Source organism: Neofelis nebulosa, chromosome 7 (genome assembly GCF_028018385.1).
Source record: "Neofelis nebulosa isolate mNeoNeb1 chromosome 7, mNeoNeb1.pri, whole genome shotgun sequence".
Taxonomy (NCBI): domain Eukaryota; kingdom Metazoa; phylum Chordata; class Mammalia; order Carnivora; family Felidae; genus Neofelis; species Neofelis nebulosa.
This window is the reverse complement of record NC_080788.1, coordinates 59,839,953-59,866,415: the sequence shown is the minus strand read 5'-3', so window position 1 is coordinate 59,866,415 and position 26,463 is coordinate 59,839,953. Positions and strand designations below refer to the sequence as shown.

The window sequence follows — 26,463 nt, the reverse complement described above, 5'->3', positions numbered from 1 at the left end:
TAAATTTTTATATGTCAGAATCCCATATAAAAATGAAAACATTTTTGCAAGAGTAATATCTTAAGCAGTTAATACTATTTTATAGTTAATTTTCAACTGCTGGCTACACAAAGCAAGGCCATTATGAAGTTGAGGAAAAGGATACATGGGAAGGGTCATTATAGTCAATGATCTTCTATTTTTGCTTTGCTCCCTTTTGCCAAAGTCTGCTTGTCATTTGAGAGTGAAGGGGATTTATGTGATCTCATGAAGCTGGAGCAAAGAATTCAAGTTTGATGTGAACTAAAGATTAATAATTTTGGCATTACTTGTTTTTATGTAACAATGAGAGAGAAATCATCACTCTTAAAGGTGCAATAATTCTTCCAGGCTACTAACTTCTAGGCAAGTTACTTCATTTTTGAAACGGACAGGATGCATAGGATAATTATTCAAAGATGACAAGTCTTTTTGCCCTGATTTGAATGAAAAATACCAAAGTTTTTTTCATTCTTGAGATTTTATTCTTATGGAAGTTCTTGAAACTGAAGTTTGAAAAATAAAGCAACTCCATCTTCTCCTTAAACAGCCAGTAACTTAAAAAAATTTTTTTATGCCACGACAAAGGAAATCTGCAGAAAAAACAAAAGAGGTGGGGCTTTTTCTTCCTCACGGTGATTAATGCTGAACGTATAGCAACGGTTAGCCTGGTATAATGCAAAGCGCAATGAAGTTAAGGGCACAGTGATCTGGCTCCAAGTCTAACAAGTCCCAAACAAGATAAGGGACTTTGAGAAAGTTTCTGGAACAGTTTTTTGTATTAGATTCCTCATCTGTATAACTGTGTTGTTGAGAAGATAACATGAGACTAGGCATGCAAAAATAATTTGTAAAAGAGCTATTTCTAATTCAGAGTGTGCTGTCAGTAATAGCATTAGTTATCATTCATTGAGTTAGCTTCTGGACTTTCTATTTGGAAGCCTGTCTCAAAGCAAAAAGCAGCACTAAGTTTAAGAACTCACACATTCTGAAGTTCTTCCCTTCCGTGCAAGGAGTAACCTTGGAAACCTGGCTGGCACCACCCCGTTCAGTTATAAAGCTTAGTTTTTCTTGATTTGTCTTTGTAATATTGGGAGCACCACTACTTTATGGTATTTGTTGTTTATTCTCCACATCGTCAGCACAGACGAGAAAATCTATCTACTGAAGCAAGTACAGAGCCCTTCTAGTCGCCCTTTCTGCCGCATCTCACCGACTGTTATCCCTACAAAGCGGTCGCAACCGCAGATGTCCTCAAAGACGAAAACTCTCACGAGGGTCAGGGTAGGGTAGGCACTCCCTGGACCTTGGGTCAAGGGAATCAGGGTAAAAAAATGAAGGGATTCGAATTCAGGTACAAGAGCTAACACAAAGCGCCAAAATTAACACAACACTCTTCCCAACAGAGATAACACTCGCGAGATAAGACTGCAAAGGGCGAGAGAAACTCACTTTCTCGCGAGAAGAGGGGGCGTCGGCGGAAACTAGGCAATGGCCCCCTAAGCGACCCGGACCCAGCCAATGGGCGGGGCCAGAGTTAAATCCGCCCCCTTCCGGCACCTTTCCCCGCCCCCCAGCCCTGAGGTGTTGGGTCCCTGGTGCAGGCGGCTGGGTTCTCCTGGTTCTACCCGGATTGTGCAGGGTCGTTTTCAAAGCTTTGGGAACACGCTTTGGCCCGATTTGAGGAGGGGGGGCGGGGAGGGGCCTGCGGCTTGCGGCCCCGCCCCCTTCTCCGGCTCTCAGGCAGGCAGATTGGCCCGCCTCCTCCTTCGGCCGGCCCTGGGGCCGCGTCCCCCAGGCAACTCAGCTACTGAGGCCTGAGATTCTGGCCGCAGGTGTCCGCGGCGAGGCCCCAGGGCACAGCCTAGTTCGACCCCATGGTGGGTTTCGGGGCTAACCGGCGGGCCGGCCGCCTGCCCTCCTTCGTGTTGGTGGTGCTGCTGGTGGTGATCGCGGTCCTCGCCTTCAACTACTGGAGTATCTCCTCCCGCCACGTCCTGCTTCAGGAGGAGGTGGCGGAGCTGCAGGGCCAGGTCCAGCGCACCGAGGTGGCCCGTGGGCGCCTGGAGAAGCGCAATTCGGACCTCCTGCTCTTGGTGGACTCGCACAAGAAACAGATCGACCAGAAGGAGGCCGACTACGGCCGCCTCAGCAGCCGGCTGCAGGCCAGGGAGGGCCTGGGGAAAAGATGCGAGGATGACAAGGTAAGGACGAGCCCTCTCCTCTCAGTCCTCCTACTTTCCTTTAACCCGGCGTAGGGGCATTAGCCTACCGCGGCTGCTTTATGCCTTCCGGGATTGCAGCCTTGGAGGCTCCGCTTACCGCCAGTAAACCTTTTTCTATCAGACTTTTCCCGGTTTATCACTGCCACGTTCTCCAGTCGCTACCAGGCGAAACTGGCCACAAGTTCTGGTTCTCAAATGTGGCCTGTGTGTGGATACCGCCTTTTCTCCAAGCTCAGCTGCTGAGCTGGCAGTAGCAGTCATCTGGCCTATGTGGCTGCCTTAGGTTTACAGATACACAAATCTGGAGACTGCCAGGTTTGGTGTAGGTATTGTTGCCTTATCCTTATTCCGTGCACACTGATCAATATTAATTTCTTCGTTTAAAGAATGGGCCTCCTCAGACTCCTGTACCTATGTATATTTTAAGCAGTATGATTTTTATTAACCTCTGTAGGTGGATATATTAAGTAGTTGAAGAATCAGATGCTACAGCCTTTTTTTTTTTTTTTTTTGGTGATCAAACGTTATGATAAATGGGCCCTGGAGCCGTATATGAGCCACACTTGTGACTTGGGCATAGTTAATCCAAAATTATGTACTCAATTTGAAGTGTTGATGAAATTAGCCAAAAAGGAAGAATCTATAATAATGTTATAAGCAACAGAATCTCGTGTCAGTGTCCTTGCTATTCTTGAAATAAAAATGAAAATTTCCATGCTTAAGTAGCTCTTAGGGTTGGTGTTTTATGCAGATGGAATGCCATACACAGTTTAAATTTAAAAAGTTTAAAGCTGTACTGTAACCAGACCTGCTACTAGTCTTTTTTCTCACCAGCATATTGGAGTTATATTATTATTTTTTATGTTAAATGTTTGTTTTTTGAGAGAGAGAGAGAGAGAGAGAGAGAGTGTGTGTGCCTGTGTCCACGCGCGCGCTCGCCCACGAATGAGCAGGGGAGAGGCAGAAAGAGAGAGAGAGAGAGAGAGAGAGAGAGAGAGAGAGAGAGAATCCCAAGTAGGCTCCGCACTGTCAGCGCAGAGCTGGTCGCGGGGCTCGAACTCAGGAACCATGAGATCATGACCTGAGCTGACATCAAGAGTCCAACGCTCAACTCACTGAGCCACCCAGGTGCCCCTGAAGTTACATTATAAATTTATGACTTATGCCACTTCTGTTGGTATAGCAGAGTTGTGGAAATTTATGGGTGGACTAAGTAGATGCCTTTTTTTTTTCTAGACCCTTCTTTGGTAATCTTCACATTGTTTTCTGTGTGTTCCTAAGCTTTTATTTTGTATATAAAAATCATTTATAGTAAGTCATTATAAATTAAAATCCCATGAACTCCCAACTTCCCTATTGTCACCTGCCTACACCTTCTTATTACATGCAGATTGGGGCCCTTAGTTAATTGCAGCTCTGTAACCCTCTGCTTTCCCCCACAACAGACATCCTCTGACAGGAGCAACAGATCAGCAAATTTATACCCTTGCTATATACACTGAACTCTAAAGACTGAAAAATTCTCTTGAGTGGAGTAGGAAGAAATCTATGAAATTTTTGAGTATTAAAAGAAGGTCTTCAGATTTGGCTAGGCATTGCTATTCAAATTCTCTCCAAGCTGAGAGGAAAGATGTCTTTTCTAGTCATTTATACTCTGGATTCCATTTCTTCCATCTACTGATCTGTTATTATGTTTCTTTCAGTATGGTTTCACTTTTACCTTCAACCAGGTGCATGTGACCCCCATTCTAAATTTTTTTTTTTTATTGCTCTATATGCTCCCTTCTCCCAACCAACCAATTTCTTTTTTTACTTTCACTGCTAAACTACAGTTATTGGTGGTCTCTAAATGCTTCATCTACTTCTTTTATCATTTCCATCCTAACCTTTTATATTCTGCCTGTCATCCTTCTTTTCTCCCCTTTTCTGAAGCTATTATTCTCCTAAAGGTCACAAGTGACAGTTTTCCTAGTCCAATCAAAACACTTTTTATTCTCAATTTATTTAATATCTCAGTAGTTTAGTTTTGTTGATTGTCTCTTTAGAAACCATCTCCTTTCTTGCTTCTATAATATTGAATTATCCATATTTGCTTCCTACCTTCTTCACTGTATTCTTTATTGGATTTGTTTGTTTGTTTGTTTGTTTGCCTCCAGCCCCCTAATAATGGATTGTATTCTTGGGCCTTTGCCTTTGCTCCCCTTAGAGTAGTATTTCTCAAAATGGTGTTAAACAGAATACTTTCCTAGGAATTGTTTATAAGTGGTCAGGATTAAAAAAGGTAAGAGCTTTTTTCAAGATAAATGTTAAATACTGTAAGTAGAGGGGGCGCCTGAAGGGCTCAGTTGGTTAAGTGTCCTCCTGTTGATTTCAGTTCAGGTCATGATCTCATGGTTGGAGTCAGAGCTGACAGTGAGGAGTCTGCTTGGGATTCTCTCTCTCCCTCTTTCTCTCCTCCTCCTCTGCACTTGCTCGCTCTCTCTCAAAATAAATAAATAAACCTAAAGCACTGTAAATACTATAAGTAGAATATACTCTTCTTAGAGTTCATAATGCCTGCTGGTGTATAAAGGCTCTGAGAAATCTGTTGGTTAATAAGGCTGTTTAATTTTGTTTCACCTAGTCTCTCAGTTTATTTGATCACAGATTACTATTTTCATGGCCTACTTGTTATCATGGTACAGAAGAATCCAGCAAAGCATTGAGAAATGTTGCCCTAGGTATCTTAACTACTTCTGTTTAGTTAATTTTTTTTTTAACATTTTATTTATTTTTGAGACAGAGACAGAGCATGAACGGGGGAGGGGCAGAGAGCGAGGGAGACACAGAATGTGAAACAGGCTCCAGGCTCTGAGCCGTCAGCACAGAGCCCGACTCCGGGCTCGAACTCACGGACAGCGAGATTGTGACCTGAGCTGAAGTCGGATGTTCAACCGACTGAGCCACCCAGGTGCCCCTCTGTTTAGTTAATTTTATGCAACTGGCTCGCAAATCTAAATCTCTTACTTGTATGTCAGTTTCATATTTTGAGCTAGCGATAGCATCTTTGTTGGAGTGCTATGCATGTTTATTCTTTGAGCTGCTAACAGAAAGGGTCATGTTGGTCTAGATGAGCTGTAGATGAAATTTATCTGTTAGAGGTCTTTTGTTTATTGCCTCTACTCCCTTGATATCTGGGGAAGTATATGGTATCTTAAAAAACATTTCAAGCTTTGAAGACTGCAGATACAGCTTAGAATTCTAATTCAGTTTCTAGCTGTGATGTTGGGCAAGTTATTTAACTACTTTGGATTCATTTCCTCATCTGTAAGATGGAGAGCTTAGTACTTACCTAGGTATTATACAGATCTGAGATCACATATATGTAGAAGTATCAAACTTGACATGTTACAAGTCAGATCGTAGAAAAAACAAAGCCTGAAACTTTCTTATTTTCTATAACAGATCTAAAATTCCCTCTGGGTGGTGATAGTGTTGGAGGAAGAAGTAAATTGGACAATGAAAAGTGTCTCTTCTATTTTAAAACAGATTTGTTCATTTAATGTATTCTCTTGAGTAAAGGCTCTGCCTTTCAGGGTTTTTACCTATAGACACTGGTGGTGGCCTGCTCAGTATCCATTCACACCCCCCTTCATTTTTGCAGACCAGCCCTATTTTGTTTGGTATATATACTTGCCTTTGTGATTCAGGAGTAAGTCCTGATTGGTCTAAAGTGATTATGGTAATTTCATTATTCTTCCTACTGATTAATTTAGGAAGGAGCTTATGATGTGTGGCTGGTGAGTTGTGAGGGGAAGTTTCCTAATTCCTTAAAAGAATCGCACTTGCATCTCTATGGTATTCTTACCCCAAATCTAAAATCCTTAGTCTAATCACAAGAAAGCATCAGACAGACTCATACTGAGAGACAGTCTACAAAATATCTGACAAGAATCCTTCAAGAGTCTCACTTGAAGAGGTGGTCTTTTCTGCTGCCAGATGTTGTGCCTTCTGCATGTGATACCTGAAATGGAGACAACCAGAGTGCCAGGAGAGTTAGCTAGAGAATGAATGAGGCACTGAACATTGTGGAGTAGAATGTTGCAATAGAATATTGGTACTTGTGGGGCACCTGGTTGGCACAGTCGGTTAAGCGTCCGACTTCAGCCAGGTCACGATCTCGCGGTCCGTGAGTTCGAGCCCCGCGTCAGGCTCTGGGCTGATGGCTCAGAGCCTGGAGCCTGTTTCCGATTCTGTGTCTCCCTCTCTCTCTGCCCCTCCCCCGTTCATGCTCTGTCTCTCTCTGTCCCAAAAATAAAATAAAAAACGTTGAAAAAAAAATTAAAAAAAAAAAAAGAATATTGGTACTTGTTATGTGAGATACAAAATGTTTCCTTATTGTTTAAGTCAGTCAAGTTGAGATTTCCTTAATTGCATCCTAAGGTGTCCTGTTAACATTCTCATTGTCAGGGTAGTGTCTGAGGGGTGGGTTAAGTTTCATATGTTCCCAAGGCAATGTGGGTAGTGACCTCAGATCTGCATATTTTGGGGGTCTTCAGTGGTCTTTATCTTATCAATAGTGTCTTTATCAAAGTATCAACAGTGGTGTTTGGATGACTGACACTAGGTACTTTTACTCTTTTTGAAGATCATGATCCTATGGAGGCATCACCTCCTGTATACTCCCCTCTTCCCAATAGATATTCCACACCAAAAGTTGTTTTGCCCTGCTGAGATGCCTTAGGTATGATGTGTGGATAGGGAGTGTTGGCAAGGTAGTCCCTTGCTCAGGCTTACTACTACTACTACTACTACTACTACTTCTTCTTCTTCTTCTTCTTCTTCTTCTTCTTCTTCTTCTTCTTCTTCTTTTTAATTTTTTTAAACATTTATTTATTTTTGAGAGAGAGAGACAGAACGTGAGCAGGGGAGGAGCAGAGAGAGAGAGAGGGACACAGATCTGAACAGGCTCCAGGCTCTGAGCTGTCAGCACAGAGCCTGATGTGGGGCTCGAACTCACGAACCGTGAGATCATGACCTGAGCCAAAGTCGGACGCTCAACCAACTGAGCCACCCAGGCGCCCCTCTTCTTCTTTTTTTAATAAACATTTATTTTAGAACAATTTTAGATACATGGAATTATTGCAAGAGGGTTCCCATATACCCCACACCTAGTATTTCCTGTTATTAGCATCTTACATTGCTATGGTACATTTGTCATAATTATTGAACCCCTTTTGATACATTGCTATTAACTACAGTCTATACTTTATTCCAGTTTCCTCATTTTTTCCCTTATGTCCTTTTGCTGTTCCAGGATCCCATCCAGAGTACCACATTACGTTGTCATTATGTGTCTGTAGGTTCCTTTTGGTTCTGACAGTTTATTCTTGATGACTTTGACAGTTTTAAGGATTTCTGGTCAGATATTTCTCAACTGGGACTTGTCTGATGCTTTTCTCAGGATTAGATTGGGATTGTGGTTTTTATGGTTTTGGGGAAGAAGACCACAGAGGTAAAGTGTAATTCTTTTTTTTTTTTTTTTTAATTTTTTTTTTCAACGTTTTTAATTTATTTTTGGGACAGAGAGAGACAGAGCATGAACGGGGGAGGGGCAGAGAGAGAGGGAGACACAGAATCGGAAACAGGCTCCAGGCTCCGAGCCATCAGCCCAGAGCCTGACGCGGGGCTCGAACTCACGGACCGCGAGATCGTGACCTGGCTGAAGTCGGACGCTTAACCGACTGCGCCACCCAGGCGCCCCAAGTGTAATTCTTAATTACATCATATTAATGGTATATCTCTCAAAATGACTTATCACTGTTGATGTTAACCTTGATCACCTGGCTTGATCTGTTTGTCAGGTTTCTCTGCCTGTTTGTCAGGTTTCTCTACTGTAAAGTACCATAAAATTAGTCTTTTTTTTCTCCTTTTCCATAATGTACTCTTTGGAAGGAAGTTACTATGTGCAGCCTGCACTTAGTGGGGAATTATACTCTACCTCCTTAAGGTCAGAGTATCTACATAAATCATTTGGAATTCTTCTGTGTGGACCTTTGTCTCTTTTCCTTCATTTATTAATTTATTCAATCATTTATTTATATTAGTATGGACTCATGGATATTTATTTTATACTTTAAGTTATAATCCAATGCCATTGTATTTATTCTTTTGCTCAAATTGTTATAATTTTTACCACTGGGAGTTCTTTGAGTTGCCTTCTGTATCCCTTTTGACATAATACCCATCACTGTGACATGCTCCCTACTTGCTTTCTGGCACTACAAGATGCTTCCAGGTCATCTTATATATTTCCTGCCCCAGTCCTAGAATCAGCAATTTCTCCAAGGAATCTTTGTTCCTTTTATTGGAAAATAGTATTAGAGACTAAGATCTAGGTGCTAGGTGTGCTCACTGCTACTGTCAGGCTAGCTTTGCAAATCTAGGAATCCCTGCTCCAAAGGAATTAGAAAGGTGATGTTGGACTTCTTCCAATTTATTATACTATCCTGCCATTTTCAACCTGTTAGAATACAGAAATAACTTAAGGGAGCTTAAGTTGTCCAGTGAAGTAAGAAGCAAGCCCTACTTCTCTGGGATTCCCCCATATTTTATCTTATTTTTTGCCTTCTCCTAAAGGAGTCTCCCCTAAGAGGGTTGTATTAGTTTGCTAGGACTCCCATATACAATGCTACAGACTGGATTGGTAAAAACAACAGAAATTTATGTTCTCACAGTTCTGGAGTCGGAAAGTCCAAGGCTGAAGTACAACAGATTGGTTTCGTCTAGGCCCTCTCTCCTTGGCTTACAGATGGCTGCCTCTTGCTGTTTTATTACGTTTGTTCCCCTTTGCACACGAATCCCTGGCATCTCTTCCTTCCAGTCACAGTGGGTTTAGGGCCCCACCCTAATGACCTCATGTTAACTTAATCACCTCTTTAAAGACCTTATTTCCAAATAGGTTACATTCTGAGGTTCTGGGATTTGAGGCTTCAATATATGGATTTGGGGGGAATCTGTGACACGCACAATGCCTTTTTTTCCTCTTTGTGTCAGAAAGGGCCTTCCTTCTCCTTCCTGTGTGTAAGAGCATTTTTCTGATCTGAACTTGAATTCTTCCAATGTATAATTTACATTAAAGCTGTATGGTCCACATGAGCCAAGTCAAGTTCTTGATAATTAAAAGGAGTCATTATAATGTAGAAACAGACCTCCCCCAAATTGTTGCATTATTACAAATGCAAAATAAAAAGTCAGTTTTGAGGTTTGAAGCGGAATAATAGTCTCTTTTCCCTTTAACAACCACAATCTTCCCTGAGTCAGTATATACCTTTGTTTAAATAGGGAAAAGGTAATGTGCCAGAAAGGAGGATGAGAAACATATTACTTTTTTTTCCTCCAAAAAATATCCTTAGCATGTATGTGTGTGTGTGTGTGTGTGTGTATATACAACGCTCAGACACATACGAAATGTGTATATGTAAAACCTTGGCACAGTGGATGTCTATTGCTGTGGACTCAACTCTTGGCACTGCCATTTAGTATGTGTATAACCTTGGGCAAATGACTTAATTTCTCTGTGTCTCACTTTGCTCATCTGTAAAATGAGGACAATAATAGTTACCTCTCATTCTTAAAAGTTTAAATGAATAAATCATTAACATGCTCAGAATAGTGCCTACTATATAGTAGAAAGAAAGAGAGATAGAAAGAAAAAGAAAGAAATGTTTTAGTAAGTGTTGTATTAGCCACTATTATTCCATATCTACTTCCTTATTCCACAGCTACATCCTGCCTTCTCTCCAGGATGAAGAGAGTTCCTGCCCAACATCCTGTCCCACCTCCAGCCTACCTGCCTCACCCTTTGGTCCTGGTTGTTTGACTTTTTCTCCTACCCCATTTCCTGGTCCATTTTTAGTTAGGCTTAGTTCACTCCTCCCATATTTTCCTTAACAGGCTCCCTGGAGGCCTGCCTGTTCCTCTGTGATTTAAGGATCAGCCTTCTACAGTTCTTCTAACATGCTGCACCTGGTAATTCCTGCCTTTGCCTCTGTTTCACCAGTCATAATCTGCCAAATTCTAGCTGTAATTTAATTGCTACTTCAAATTATTCATAAACCATACAAATTCATACTTCCTCTCCAAACTATATCCCTTTTATACTTTCTTGATCATGCAACCATTATTTAGAATGAAGTTAGGAAAAAAAAAAAAAAGACGAGGTTAGAAATTTTGGTGTCGTCTTTGATTCCTAGCATCTCATATTCAGTGATTCAACATACAGAGGAGTTCCTTGATCAAATTGAGCTAAAAAACATCACTCTGGTAGCAGAATAGAGAATTGATTGACAAGGAAGCAGCAGTAGCTTCCTAACTAGTCTCCTTGCCAAGGTCTCTATTTCTTTCATTCAGTTCTCTCCCTTAAGCAAATCTGATCTTCCTCAAACCTTACTTTCAGAGGGCTTATATCACTGCATTAATTATGATGTCTAACCTTTAATGTCTTCCATGAAGTGGCTTTAACTACCTTGTCTCCCACTATCTCCTGACTCAAAATGTGATACAGACATGTTGTTTTGCTTACTTTTGTCTTCCCACCTGCCTTTCTGTGTCATGTTAATTCCTGTTTTTTGTACTTTTGTTCCTTTTCTTAGTTTCTTACCTCTTTTCTGTGTATGTATTCTATCATCTTTTGCCCAGCTTTTGATCTATGTCCGAGACTTCTCACCCAGGGTATGCTTTTCCTTCCTTATACACTCTTTACGCTTACTGACTGAGCCACACTATTTATTTTGTTTTTCATTTTCACTAGTAGTTTCTTGTATGTTAACGTTGTCTTCTCAACAAAATTTTAAGTTCCTTGAGGAAGGAGCAGATTAAAATTTTTTTCCTGTGGGCTCTTTATTTTTTTCAATGCTTATTTATTTTTGAGAGAGACAGAGTGCAAGTGGGGGAGGGGCAGATAGAGAGGGAGACACAGAATCCAAAGCAGGCTCCAGGCTGCAAGCTGTCAGCAAGAGCCTGGGTGCGGGGCTCGAACCCATGAACTATGAGATCATGACCTGAGTTGAAGTTAGACGCTTAACCGACTGAGCCACCCAGGTGCCCCTCCTGTGGGTTCTTAATAGTCCATAGTGCTGATACATAGTGTTATGGGTTACTGGATTAGTGTGGACCCTAATCCAATGTCTTATATCCTTATAAGAGGGCATTTGAACATGGTTACACAAAGACATACAGGAAAGAAGGCCATGAATTGATGGAGGCCTTGACTGGAGTGATAAATCTATAATCCTTGAATGACAAGGATTGCTAGCAATCACTAGAAGCTAAGAAAAAGGAAAGAAAGGATCTTTCCCTAGAATCTTCAAAGAGAAAGTGTGGCCCTCTTAATTTTAGACTTCTAGCCTCCAGAATTATGAGGAAATAAATTTCATTTGTTTTAAGTTTAAAGTGCCACTGAGTTTGTGGTGCTTTGTTATGACAGTGCTAGGAAAAAACTAATATAAGCGTCAATAAAAACTCCAGCAGACTTTTTGTTATTGAAACTGACAAGCTGATTCTAAAATGTATCTGAAGGGGCGCCTGGGTGGCTCAGTCAGTTGGGCATCCGACTTCGGCTCAGGTCATGATCTCGTGGTCTGTGGGTTCGAGCCCCGTGTCAGGCTCTGTGCTGTCAGCTCAGAGCCTGGAGCCTGTTTCAGATTCTGTGTCTCCTTCTTTCTCTGACCCTCCCCTGTTCATGCTCTCTCTCTGTCTCAAAAATAAATAAATGTTAAAAAAGATTTTTTTTAAATAAAATGTATCTGAAAATGCAAACAACATAGAATAGCCAAAGCAGTTTACAAAAAAAAAAAAAAAAAAAAGAACAAAGTTGGAATGGGGAAACAAAAGAACAATAACTGCCACCTTACAACATATACAAAATTAACTTGAATCACAGACCTAAATGTAAAAGGTGAAACTATAAATCTTTTAGAAGTTAACACAAGAGAAAATATTTGTGACTTAGGATAGGAATGGATTTTTGAGGGCACAAAAAGCATGAATGTAAGGAAAAATATTGGTAAATCAGACCATCAAAATTAAAAACTCAAAAAGCACTATTTTTTAAAAGAAAAAAAGCAAGACACAGATTGGAAGACATATTCACAGTATATTTAACAGACAGAAAAATTATTTAAGAATGTATAAAAACTTCCTAAATCTCCATAAAAAGAAGATAACCCATGGGGAAAATGGGTGAAGAAGAGTGGGAGGTACACTTCTGGTTATGGAATGAATAAGTCAAAGGGATTAAAAGGTACAGTGTAGGGAATATAGTCAATGGTAGTGTTATATAGCATTGTTTGGTGACAGATGGTAGCTATACCTGTCATGAACACAGCATAATTGTCCTGATCGTTTTGTTATATACTCGAAACTAATGTAACATTATGTGTCAATTACACTTCAATAATAAATAAATAAATAAATAAATAAATAAATAAATAAATAAGACAACCCAATTTTTAAAAATGAGCAAAAGATTTGAATGGATTTTTCATCAAAGAAGACTGGTGATGGCAAATAAGCATTGAAAAGGTGCTCAATGTCATTAGTCACCAAGAAAATTCAAATTAAAGCCACAGTGGGGCACTACTCTATACCCATTAAAATGGCCTACACTTTTTTAAAAGTTTATTTATTTATTTTGAGAGAGAGAGTGCGCATGTGAGGGGCATAGAGAGAGGGAGAGAGAGAATCCCAAACAAGCTCCTCACTATCAGTGCAGAGCCTGATGTGGGGCTCAAACTCATGAACTGTGAGATCATGACCTTAGCCGAAATCAAGAATCAGATGCTTAACCGACTAAGCCACCCAGGCACCCCTAAAATGACCTACATTAAAAAGACTTACAGTCTTTTCTCAAGGATGGTGCCAAAGGTGATGAAGGAAGCCCTGCCTCTTCCAAAGCTGAACCCAAAGCAAAGGCTTTGAAGGCCAAGATAGCAGTGCTGAAAGGCGTCCATAGTCCCACGCAAAAAAGATCTGCACATCATCTACATTCAGTGGCCCAAGACCTTGCATCTCTAAAGACAGCTGAAATATCCTTGAAAGAGAGCCCCCAGGAGAAACAAGCTGACCACTATGCCATCATCAAGTTCCCCCTGACTACCAAGTCAGCCATGAAGAAAATAGAAAGCAACAACATACTTGTGTTCATTGTGGATGTCAAGGCCAACAAGCACCAGATCAGACAGGCTGTGGAGAAGCTCTGTGACATTGATGTGGCCAAGGTCAACACTCTGATAATCAGGCCCGATGGAGAAAAGAAGGCATATGTTCAACTGGCTCCTGACTATAACGGTTTGGATGTTGCCAACAAAATTGGGATCATCTAAATTGAGTCCAGCTGGCTAAATCTAAATATAACCTTTTTCACCATAAAAAAAAAAAAAGTAAAAAAGACTTACAATACTAAGTATTAGTGTGGATGTAGAACAACTACAATTCTCATCTGCTGGTGGGAGTATAAAAGTGTACAACCACTTTGGAAAACTGCTTAGCAGTTTCTTATAAAGTTAATTATATACTTACCATATGACCTAGCCCATTCCACTCCTAGGTATTTACCCAAGAGAAATAAAAACATATGACCACACAACAAAAAAATTATACACAAACATCCACAATAGCTATATTAACAAAAGCCTTAAACTAGAAAAACCCAAATGTCAATCAGCAGGTGAATGGATGAACAAAATGTGATAAATCTGGAGAGTAAAATATTACTCAGCAATAAAAAGGAATGAATTACTGATACACTCAACAATATAGATGAATCCCCAAACCATTATGCTGAAAGAAGCCCAACATAGAACAGTACATACTTATGATTCCATTTATATAAGTATTGTAGAAAAAGGAAACTAATCTATAGTGATAGAAAACAGAACAGTTGTCACCTGAGGTCAGAGGTGGAGGAATGGATGACAAAGCAATGAAAGGAAACTTTGAGGGGGTGGTAAAAATGTTTTCTATCTTGATTGTAGTAGTGGTTACACAGTTGTATAAAGCTGTCAACTGTCATCAAATTATATGCTTTATATAGATGCAATCTGTGGTATGTAAATTATAGGGCAGTGAATTTGTTTAAAGATAATTAAAACATGTCGTGGAGATGACTGGGTGGCTCAGTTGTGAGCATCCAATTCTTCATTTCGGGTCAGGCTGTGATCCCAGGATCATGGGATTGAGTCTCACGTTGGGCTCTTTGCTGAGCTTGGAGCCTGCTTAAGATTCTCTCTTTTTCCCTCTGCTCCTCTCTGCTACCTGCATGCATTCTCTCTCTCTCTCTCTCTTTCTCTCTCTCTCTCTCTTTCTCTCTCTCTCTCTCTCTCTCTCCCTCTCTCCCTCTCTCCCTCTCTCCCTCTCTCTCCCTCTCTCTCAAAAAAAAATAATAAAATAAATAAATACATACATACATAAATATGTAAATGAATGAATGAATAAGACATGTCATAAAAGGAGGGCAAGAAGCCAGTCAATGCCTTCCTATTGCTCTTAACATAGCTTACAAATCTTTTTACAGTCTGACTCTAGCCTTGCACTCCAGCATTCAAATATTATTAATTCTCCCTTTAGTTCCCTCCAGTGCATATACTGAACTTTTACATCCTGAAACCTCCAGGGCTTTTCCTATTCTGCTTTGAAACATTCAGTGTCCTCTATTCAAAACTGTCTTCTCATCTTTTCTAAGCTTCTTATTCCTCCAAACCTCTGTCTCTTTCTTTACCTCATTTCAGCCTCATCTTTTTTTAGGACTCAGCTAAAACTGTCTTTCTCAAGAATGTCTTCCCCCAAACCCTTAGTTTGGGTTAGGTCTTCCCCTCATAGTCCCTGCTCAACTGTAAGCTCTCTAATCATGTATACTATGTCTGTCTCTCATTCACTGCTGTATCCACAGTACGTAGCATAGGTACTGCCCCCCAAAAGAAACTCAAACATTTGATGAATAAATGAAATTAGGGTTAAAGATGGAAATACAGGGTATATAAACATTGAATAGGAGAGGGTTAGGATGAGAGAAAATGGGTGTTATTGAAGCTAAGGAATAAAAGTTTCAAGAAGGAAGGACAGATCAGTACAAAATTGCTAAAGAGAGTCTAGTTTAAAAGTGAAAAATGTTAGTTGATGAGGCTTTAGTTAATCATCAAATGGGAAAAAATTTTGCCTCAAGGTGAATTTAAATTAGATATATAGGATTGAAATTATAAGGTACAAGTACATCATTTTATATTAAATACAAAAATGCTTCCTGTAGATAAGTTTTGAAGTCATCCTTGGGGGGAAGCACCTAGTTTGCCAGAGAGAAAGAATCAGGCATGGAAGGCAACTGAGGCAACATTGTTCAAAGGAGGAGCTACCTGACCAGGAAAAAAATAAGGCAAGAAAGTTAGATAAAGTTAGTTAGGAGTCAGAAAGAGAACCTTGAAGCGCTGTGGGAAACTGAAATATACTGCATAACTAGACTGTGCTGAGAGGGAATGCTGGATTTTCAGTCAAAGGAAATGTTAATTTTCTTCCAACGAAGAGGCTAAAATGGGGAAACCTTAGGTCTTCAGCCACAAAAAATAGTTCTTGCTTAATGAAGTCACAGTTCACAAAGTTCTTACCACTCAGAGGACAGATACTACATGCTACACTATAAGAATTGTTTCTTTTCCTCTATGAATTGGGTAGAAGTAAGCTCTTGAATGTCCTTTTACCTTTTCTCTGCATAACTAAATCCTAGCCATCAATTTTCAAGAATCAATGTAATTAACATGGGAGCAAATTGAAAGGAGAAATATGAAAATAAGAAAGGGAGACAAAAAAGAAAAGTAGGGACAGTTTTCTAAGATCTTAGTATATAGTAAGTGCTCAATACATTTTTGTCAATTTAATTAATATATTTGGGTTTTTGAAGAAAGCAATACAAGACCAAATTTCTTCAAGACTAACTGTACCACTGTACCCAGAAAAGAAAGGAACTAACATTATAAAATGGCAAACTCTGTACTGGTGGACAGACTTTTACATATTTTATTTCATTGATCCTCCTCATTTGATGAATGAAGAAACAGGCTTAAGAGAGATAAAAGAAGGGCAGAATTCTAAATTCAGGTCTGTTTGATTCTAACAACCCTTGTTCTTTCCAGTGAACTATATTGCCACACAGTATTTTATACATGTGTTTAAAAATATATAAAATTACATATATAAAATAAAATTATATAATATTATATAAGAGAAGTTATCTCTCCAACAAATTAAAGAAATTTTGAGTATTTACTATGTGTATTAGTTGCCCAGAGCTGCTGTAACAAAGTAGCACAAACTGGATGGCTTAAACCAACAGAGACTTGTTATCTTATGGTTTTGGAGAATGGAATTCCAAAATTAAGGTGTTGGCAGGGTTGTGCTCCCCCTGAAGCCTCTAGGGGTAAGATTCTTCTAGCTTCTGATAACATCAAGGGTTCCTTGGGTTGTGGCAGCATAACTCTGGTCTGTCTCCATCTTCTATGGCTGTCTTTCCAATATGTCTGTGTGTCTTTGTTGTTTTATATGGTGTTTTCTTCCCTAATCTGTTTTCTCTTCTCATAAAGATACTGGTCATAATGGATTAAAGCCTATCCTAATCCAGTATAACTTCATTTTAACTTGATTACATCTGCAATGACTGTTTCTAAGTAAAGGTCATTCAAAGGTACTGGAGGGTTAGGACTTCAGCCCTTTTGGGGACACAGTTCAACCCACGGTAAATCTATAAATCAATTTGGAGTGAATTGAATCTTAATTCAATATTGAATATTTCAATCCATGTATATGGTGTTTCTCTATTTTTTAGCCTTCTTTAAATTCTTGCAACATTTTATATAAAATTCCCAGTATTTAGGACTCCTACATATTTTACTATACTTATTTCTAAGTATTTCATGTACTTGATGCTATCAAAAATGGAATTATATCTTTTATTCAGTTTTCTACTTGTTCTTTGCAAGTGTATAGAAATGCTCTTAATTTTTGTATATTGATCATTTTGCTGCACTAGAACTCATTAATTGTAGTATTAGTGGAATCTAAGGAAGTCTAAGGAATCTACCAAAAAAAAAAAAAAAGCTGCAATACTCATTAGTAGTAGCTTTTTTTGTAGATTCTGTAGAATTCTCTATATGCATGATCATGTCATCTACAAATAAAGACAGTTTCCCCCCCTTGCCAATTGGATGGTTTTTATTTTATTTTTCCTTGTCTTACTGCACCAACTAGGACCTCTAGTACATTAAATAAAATTGGTGAGACTGGATAATCTTGGAGAAAATGCATTTGACAAAGTTTAATACCCATTTGTTGTAAAAACTCTAAGCAAAATTGGAATAGAAGGAAACTTCCTCAAATTCATAAGGGGTATCTATCAAAGCCCCACAGCTAACATATACTTAATGGCAAAAGACTAAATGCTTTCTCCTAAGACCAGAAGCATCAAGAGTTTTGAGTACTTGATCAGATTGAGCTTAAAAGATTACTCTGGCTACAGAACAGAGAATTTATTGGAGGGAAGATAATTATGTAATGGAAATAATTATAAGGTTTTTATTTAAAATTTTGTTTAGGGGCACCTGGGTGGCTCAGTTGGTGAAGCATCTGACTCTTGATCTCAGCTCAGGTCATGAACTCACGGTTGGGATTCTATCTCTCCTTCTTTCTGCCCCTCACCTGCATATGTGCTCTCTCTCTCTCTCTCTCAAAATAAATAAACTTAAAAATAATTTTTTTTTAAGTAGTGCAGGTAAGACATAATGGAGTCTTTAACTAAACAAAGTGCAATTCTTAACCTGGTCAATACAAGCCTCAGGGAGCATTTTTGTTAGTGCTAATGATGGGGGAGCATTAATGGCATTTAGACATGGAGCTAGGAATGGTAGATGTTCTGTAATGGGAGGGAGAGTCCCAACAATGAGGAACTGTCCTGCTTCAAATGTCAGTAGCACCTTGATGGAGAAACACTGGGTTATTAAAGCATAGAAATAGAGTTAAGATTTTGTCATATATTTGATGTGCGATGGGCATTCAAAGATGGATCCCTTGATAATTGGTTTGTGCAACACACCAGATGGTGGTGCTATGACTTGAGGTAGGAACCTTAGATTAGAAGTTAGTTTGAGGGGTGCCTGGGTGGCTCAGTCAGTTAAACGTCTGGCTCTTGGTTTTTGCTCAGGTCATGGTCTCACAGTTCATGGGTTTGAGCCCTGTGTCAGGCTCTGCACTGGCAGTGTGGAGACTACTTGGGATTCTCTCTCTCTACCTCTCTTTCTGCCCCTTCCCAAATTGCACTGTCTCTGTCTCTCAAAAAAAATAAACTTTAAAAAAAAAAAAAAAGAAGTTAGTTTGAGAGGGACGCCTGGGTGGCTCAGTCAGTTAAATGTCCAACTTTTGTTTTCGGCTCAGGTCATGATCTCACAGTTCCTGGGATTGACCCCTGTGTTGGGCTCTGCCCTGACAGCTTGGAGCCTACTGGAGATTTTCTCTCCCTCTCTCTCCCCCCCCCCCTAAAAATAAATAAAACATTAAAAAAAAAAAAGCTAGTTCCAGAAAAGTACAAAGTTTGGTAAGTTGAGTTTGAGGAATAGAAAGGATAGGCTAGGGACAGATTTAAATCTGTTATGGTTGTTGATGTCATAGGAATGGTAGGTTGTAGAATAAAACGGTGCATATGTAAGACAGAGCTTTGCGTCAGATAAGGGGATAGTAGAGGAGGAGCAGGTTTGAATGATTGAGAAAGAGTAGCCAGACAGAAAGGAAGAAAAAGCCCCAGATACTGTGGTGTCATATGTAGGCCAAGGGAAAGAGTTTTGAGAGAAAGTTGTCAGTATTAATTGCCATAATTATTTATTTATAATTGTCTCTCCATATCTAGATTGTGAGCCAGGCATGGCTATATGTTTTATTCATCTTTGTATTCACACGGTTCTTGGCATAACATTACTTAATAAATGTTCAAGATTCTTTTTTTTTTTTTTTTTTTTTTTTTTTTTTAGAAAAGAGAGACAGAGTGTGAGCAGGGGAGGGGCAGAGAGACAGGGAGCTGAACTGTCAGCACAGAGCCTGGTGCCGGGCTTGAAACCACCAATGGTGAGATCATGACCTGAGCTGAAGTCAGACACTTAACCAACTGAGCCACCTGGGTACCCCTATACATGTTTAAGATTCTTGAGGGCAGGGTCCATCTCTCTTTATCTGCTATGTTTAGAGTACCTGGTTTACACCCAGTTAATAAATGATTACTGAATGGATGACCATATCTGCACATTTATACTGCATCTTTTATTTTGCACCTCTTTTTGTGTGTGTGTGTTTTCCAACTTTATATTGTGAATTTCTTCACTATAAAAATCTGTAAAGCATGTAAACATGTATATATTTGGTACTTGCCCTATGTGTGCAATATTTAAATAAGTAAATATTTGATGATTGATTCAGCAGTTTGTAATGCCTCTTAGCTAAAGTGTGCATAAATATGTGCTGGGGCTACCATAGATGTTATCCACATATCTGATTACACTACTTTCTGGAAGGCGTGATCAAAATATTCTGATGTAAAACTACTCATTATGAACCCTATCTTTCTAACATCCATGGAATGTATCTTTGTAATGTATGCTAGTACTTTAGATTAATATTTTGTTCATGTAGAAACCCAAAAATATTTTTCTGGTTCAATTTAATATTCAAACGAATAGAAGAAAACCTTGGGATTAATTTAGTGGGAGTATAGTGAAAAAAGTTATTATATATTGCATATCTTTAGGGACTTATTTCATAAACTGGAAGCTAACTTGAAATAAATTCACACAGGGTAAAATGAAATAAGTCATTTTACTGACATAGTGCTTTCTGATTTTTCAAAATTATGTTACATGCAGAAGTCATTTATTTGGGAAAGTATCTTCTATGTGCTAGGTTCTAGGCATAGAAAGATGATAAAATTCAATACTTGTCCTTAAGGAACTCAATCTAATGGGGGAGATGCACAGAGAGAAATAATCCATAATGCATGATTAATGCTATGATCGAACTATTTACAAAGGGGTTTGAAAGTACAAAAGAATAATTGATTAACTGCTCAGGAAGTGAAGAAAGAAAGGATTCACTGAAGATAAATCCTAATGGATGAAGAGTAGTTCACTAAGCTTAGAAAGGGGGAAAGACAAAAGGAACATAAATGAAGGCAGGAAAGATTGAAAGTCTATTGTACCTTCACAGGTCAGGCAGTTCAATAGGAGAATGGCATGTGAGGTACATGGTGGTGAGAAGGAAGGAAATTTGTGGCTGGAGATGAAGGTGTTTAGGGCCAGACCCTTTGTTAACATTTTTTTTATTGTGGTAAAATATATATAACAAAATTTACTATTTTAACCATTTTTAAGTTTACAATTTAATGACATTAAGTACTTTCACAATGATGTGTAACCATTACCACTATCTATTTCTAGAACTTTTATTTTAATGTTTTATTTGAAAGAGAGAGAGACAATCCGAAGCAGGCTCTGTAGTGACAGCAGAGAGCCTGATGCAGGGCTCAAACCCACAAACTGAGAGGGTGATCATGACCTGAGCCAAAGTCCGACACTTAACCAACTGAGCCACTCATGTGCCCCTATTTCTAGATCTTTTAAACCATCCCAGACCAAAACTCTGCACCCATCAGAGCAATAACTGTTCCCATATACCAGCCACTGGTAATCTCTATTCTACTTTTTGTCTCTCTAAATTTGTGTATTCCAGATACTTCATGTAACTGGAATTATACCGTATTTGTCCTTTTCTGTCTGGTTTATTTCACTTAGCATAATGTTTTCAAGGTTTATCCATGTTGTAGCATGTATCAGAACTTCATTCCTCTTTATGGCGGAGTAATGTTACCATATATAATTCTGTTTATACATTATCTGTTGATGGACACTTAAGTTGTTTCTACCTTTTGGCTGTTGTGAATAATAATACTACTTTGAACATTGGTATAGAAGTATCTGTTTGAACCTCTGTTTTCAGTTCTTCTGGGTATTTACCTAGGAGTGGAATTGGTGGGTCATATGGTAATTCTATGTTTAACTTTTTGAGAAACCACCAAACTGTTTTTCCCAGTAGCTGCAATCAGTGTACATGGTCACTAGCAATGCACAAAGGTTCCAGTTTATTTATCCTCATCGACACATGTTTTGTTTGTTTGTTTGTTTTGTTTTTGATAATAGCCATCGTACTGGATATGAAGTGGTACCCATTGTGCTTTTGATTTGCATTTCTCTAATGTCTAACAATGTTGAATATTTTTTCATGTGCTTCTTGGCCATTTTTATCTTTGGAGAAGGATTTGTTCAAGTCCTTTGCCCATTTTTAATTAGATTATTTGTTTTTGCTGAGTTGTAGGAGTTCTTTATATGTTCTAGATATTAAACCCTTATCAGATATATATTTGCAGATATTTTCTCCTTTCTGTGCATTACCTTTTCATTCTGTTGATACCATCCTTTGATGCACAACAGTTTTAAAATTTATTTTAAGTTTATTTATTTTGAGAGAGAGAGAAAAAAAAGCATGAGTTGGGGAGGGGCAGAGAGAGAGGAAGAGAGAATCCCAAGCATGCCCTGTGCTGTCAGCACAGAGCCTGATGTGGAGCTTGATCTCATTAACTGTGGGATCATGACCTGAGCCGAAGTCAAGAGTTGGATGCTCAACTGACTGATCCACCCAGGTACCCCAGTTTAAAATTTTTTTTAAGTTCACTTATTTATTTTAAGAGAGAAAGAAAGTACAAGTGCATGTGCACCCTTGTGTGCACCTGAGCGGAGGAGGGGCAGAGAGAGAGAGGGAGAGAGAGGATCCCATGCAGGCTCCTCATTGTCCACATATAACCTGACACAGGGCTTGAACTCACAAACCATGAGATCATGACCTGAGCTGAAATCAAGAGTCTGACACTGAACCAACTGAGACACCCAGGCACCCCACCAAAGTTTTTAATTTTGATGCAATTCAATTGTATCTATTTTTTCTTTTGTTGCCTATGCTTTTGTTGTCATATTTAAGAAACCACTCCCAGGGGTACCTGGGTGGCTCAGTTGTTTGAGTGTCTGACTTCAACTCCAATCACGATATCACGGTTTGTGAGTTTGAGTGCCACATCGGGCTTGCTGCTGTCAGCATGGAACCCGCTTTGGATCTTATGTCCCCCTCTCTGTCTTCGCATCCCCGTTGATGTTCTCTCTCTCTCTCTCTCTCTCTCTCTCAAAAATAAATGAAAAACACTTAAAAAAAAAAAAAACCACTCCCAAATCAGAAATCATGAAGATTTATCCCTATGTTTTTGTCTTAAGAATTTTATAGTTTTAGCTCTTAAATTTAGGTTTTTGATCCATTTGAGTTAATTTTCTTTTGTGGTTAATTTTCTTCTTACCTTAGAAGGTAAGCATCTAACTTCATTCTTTTTATTTATTTAACTTCATTCTTTTGCATGTGGTTATATAGTTGTCCTGACACCATTTGTTGAAGAAATTATTATTCTCCCCATTGAATGGTCTTAGCATTCTTATTGAAAAGCCTGTTGAACATATATGGGGTGTTATTTCTGGGCTCTCTAGGGCCAGACTCTTAAGTCTAAAATGCCATACTAAGGAGTTTTGATTTCACCTTGCAGGTCATAGGGAACAATATAATTCAATTTGTTTTTTGAAAAGATAGTCATGAGTGTAGTAAAGGATGATTGTAGAAAAAAGAAAATGAAACGAAGATCAGTTAGGAAATACATTACTGCAGACATTTAGGCAAGAACTGTGGGTCTGTATTTACAATGGCAGCAAGAATAGAGAATAATAGAGTCGAAAGACTGGTAAGTTTGATATTTATAACTAAACTCCAAGGTAGATAGGACTTGCAATTCCATTTTATAGATGAGAAAATTAAAATTTTTAAAAGTTATTTACCTCTGGTCTCTAGTACCTGAAGTTGGAACTAAAACCTGGTTTTATAATTCTGGTTCATAATTCTGGTTTTATAATTCAGTGGTTCATAGTTCAGTGGTTTTCTTACCATACCATGGTTACTTTCTCAGATGGAGAATTATAATAAATGGTGGGGAACAAGAAGTTAGTTTTGGGACTGGTCATATTTAACATCTTTAATGAATGACTTAGAAAAAGTTCACAGTGTACAGATGGCATTCTTAAAGGGAAGGGTCATGAACAGAAAAATCATCAACTGTGCATTGGGAAAAGCGTTGAAGCTTTAGTGGAGGCATTTAGGAGAAAATAATCCAAAATGTACTTACTTATAGGATAAGTAGCTCTGAGCTATCAAAAAAAGAAATTGGCAGGACACCTCCGTGGCTCAGTCGGTAAGTGTCTTGACTCTTGATTTTAGCTCAGGTCATGATTTCACTCACAGTTCCTGGGATCGAGCCCTTCATCAGGCTTTGTGTTGACAGCACAGAGCCTGCTTGGGATTCTCTCTCTCTCCCTCTCTTTTCCCCTCCCTCTCTCTGTCTCTCTCTTGTTCTCAAAATAAATAAATAAATAAACTTAAAAAAAAAAAAAGGAATCAGGAATAAAATAATATGCTAGGAAATTCTGTGAAATTCCCAGTGTATTATTTTAGCCAAAAAGGCTAAATTTGAGGTACCACCATGCTAGGTACTGGGAACAGTAAAGATCTTCTACCAGCTAACATTTGTTAAGCACTTACTATGTGCCAAGCACTGTTGCAATCACTTTATCTCAGGCCTGTGAAGCAGATAATATTCTCATTTTACAGATGAGGAAACCAAAGCACAGAGAAGTTTAATAAGCAGTATGTCCAAGATAATAATAAGTTATGGATTCAGAATTCAGACCCAGGCAGTTTAACCTTAGAGCCTGTTCTTTCAAGCACTACATTACTGGGTTCTGCATAATCACAGTCTTTCCTTGTGTGCAACCCTTTGTTCAGTATTAATTACATGATAGAGGCTTAATAAAGATACAAAGAACAACTGACATCAAGGAACGAAAGGGCGGTTACTAGAGAACCATCTAAAAAGACGTGAAAAAGCATATAACTAAAAATATGGATGTATACTTTCCATACCAAATTCAGCAAGGTGGTTTTATGTTTATACACATCCTACTTATTAAGACCCATTCTGAGAGCTTATGCTGGTGTCTTAATGCCATATGATATCTTTTACCTTAACTAAAAGAAAGGAAGAAACTGTTTTACAGGTTAGTGGGGAAAATTTCTTAACAGGTTTTGCTTCTTTAAATGGTGCTTCCCCCCAAAACAAAAGACATTTACTCCTCAAATATCGTTATGGTGCCTGGAATGCCTTCAATTGGAGATTTGTTTGAGTTAACAGCATAGTGTCCATATTTCCCAAATTCAGGACACTATGTCTGAAAAAGAATTAAAAAAAAAAACTGTGGTGAAAAACCATGTAACAGAAAATTGACTATCTTAATCATTTTTAAGTGTGCTGTAATGTTAGCTATGTTGTGCATAATGTTGTGCAACAGATCTCTAGAAACTTTTCATCTTGCAAAACGGAAGCTCTATACCTATTGAACAAAGCTCTCCTTTCCCCTTCTCCTTAGCCCCTGGCTGAAAAAGAATTTTCTTGATTTGAGAAAATTTTTAATATAAAAACTATTACAGTGGCATAAAATTAAATGTTTAATTGCACAGATAAGGAATCCCCTTCATTAACAGAAGAAAATTATATTAAATTGGAACCTTTAGAAAATCTAGGACACATACTCACTCAAGGCCCTGAGAACTAAAGTGAGCTTTCTAGTACAATTACTTCTGGGGAACTAGCATCAGAGAACTAAGGGCTGACTCTGCCATCACTTTTTTATTTGAAAGTAATGAGTGTGATCAGCCGAGGTAACTTTCACAGAACTTGTGCTGAAACCCAGTTTGGCCTCCTGCTAGGTAGAAAGATTATTGTTGGAAGTCTAAGTCTTGTAGCTTATTCTGGACAGCTTAAACACATTCCCTTAAATCCACTCTAATCAGGCTTTTGCCCTCACCAGACCAAGTGTGGTTCAGTATTTGAGACTTGGCTAAAACCCAGTAGTCAATTCTTAGTTATCATTTTGCTTCACCTATGAGCAACATTTGATACAGTTGATTACTACGTCCTCTTCCTTGAAACATGTTCTTCATTTTGGCTTTCAGGGAATATTGCTTTCTTTCCACCTCACTAGCCATTCCTTCTCATTCTCTTTTCTGGTTCCTCCTCAGATAGAATGCTCCAAGGCTTAGTCCTTGAACCTTTTCTTTATCAAACTCAGTTCCATAGAGAGCTCATCCTGCCACTTCTTTAAAAATCATCTATACACTGATGATTTCCAAATTTATATCTTTTACCCAGACTGTTCTCTTAAATTCCAGTCTTGATAGACAACTCTACTCATCATCTCCTCATGGATGGCAAATATGGTTTTGGACTTAACCAGTCCAGAGCCAACTCCCTGATCTTTCTGCTACCCCAAAACTTCTATTCACAGTCTTTCTCAGCCCAGTGAATGGCAACTCCTTCCTGTCAGCTTCTCAAGCCAGAAACTTTGGAGTCCATTCTTGACTTTTTCTCACCCCCGTGTCCAATTTATCAGCAATTCTTGTTGGCGTAGCTTCAAAATATATCCAGAATCCAGACACTTGTCTCTCTACCACCTTTACCGCTCTGGTCTAAATTACCATCATTTCTTGCCTAAATTATTGGTTATAGCTTAACTAGCCTCCTTTCTTCTGTCCTTGCTCCTACTTCAATCTGTTTTCAACACAGCATTATATTAAAATGTCAATTAGGTTATGTTCTTTGTTTGCCCAAAATGCCCTGCTGGCTTCCATCTCAATTGCAGAAAAAGTCCCAAGTCTTTCCAGTGGTCCACGGACTCTAGACCATCTGCTTCCCTCACAGTTCTCTGTCATCTACTACCCTTCTTGTTGCTCACTTCATTCACACCAAACTAGCCATTTTGATCAGTTCTTGAAGTATCAGTCATTCTCCTGCAATAGGGCTTTTACACTGGCTGTACCCTCTGCCTAGGACATTCTTTTCCCAGATAGCTGCATGGTAATTCTCACTCTTGAAAGTCTTCGTTCAAATTTACGCCTTTTTGTTAAGGCCTTCCCCTCTTCTCCATCTCTAATGTATTTTTTCCACAGCACTTAGCACTTCCTA

General features: G+C 38.9%; 1 protein-coding gene and 1 pseudogene across 3 annotated transcripts in view; both read left to right on the top strand.

Annotated features, from left to right (window-relative positions):
* The first annotated feature begins 1,583 nt into the window (after positions 1 to 1,583).
* The window catches only part of GOLM2 (golgi membrane protein 2), a 107,750-nt gene continuing 82,870 nt past the window's right edge, over positions 1,584 to 26,463 (top strand). The window contains exon 1 of one of the 3 annotated variants that reach the window (XM_058737909.1): positions 1,584 to 2,222. In XM_058737909.1, the coding sequence (XP_058593892.1) occupies positions 1,896 to 2,222 (327 nt within the window). In that variant the 5' untranslated portion in view covers positions 1,584 to 1,895. The remainder of the gene's footprint in view (positions 2,223 to 26,463) is intronic. The other 2 variants (XM_058737907.1, XM_058737910.1) reach the window with 2 other exon arrangements.
* LOC131516650 (large ribosomal subunit protein uL23-like) lies at positions 9,085 to 16,412 on the top strand (annotated as a pseudogene).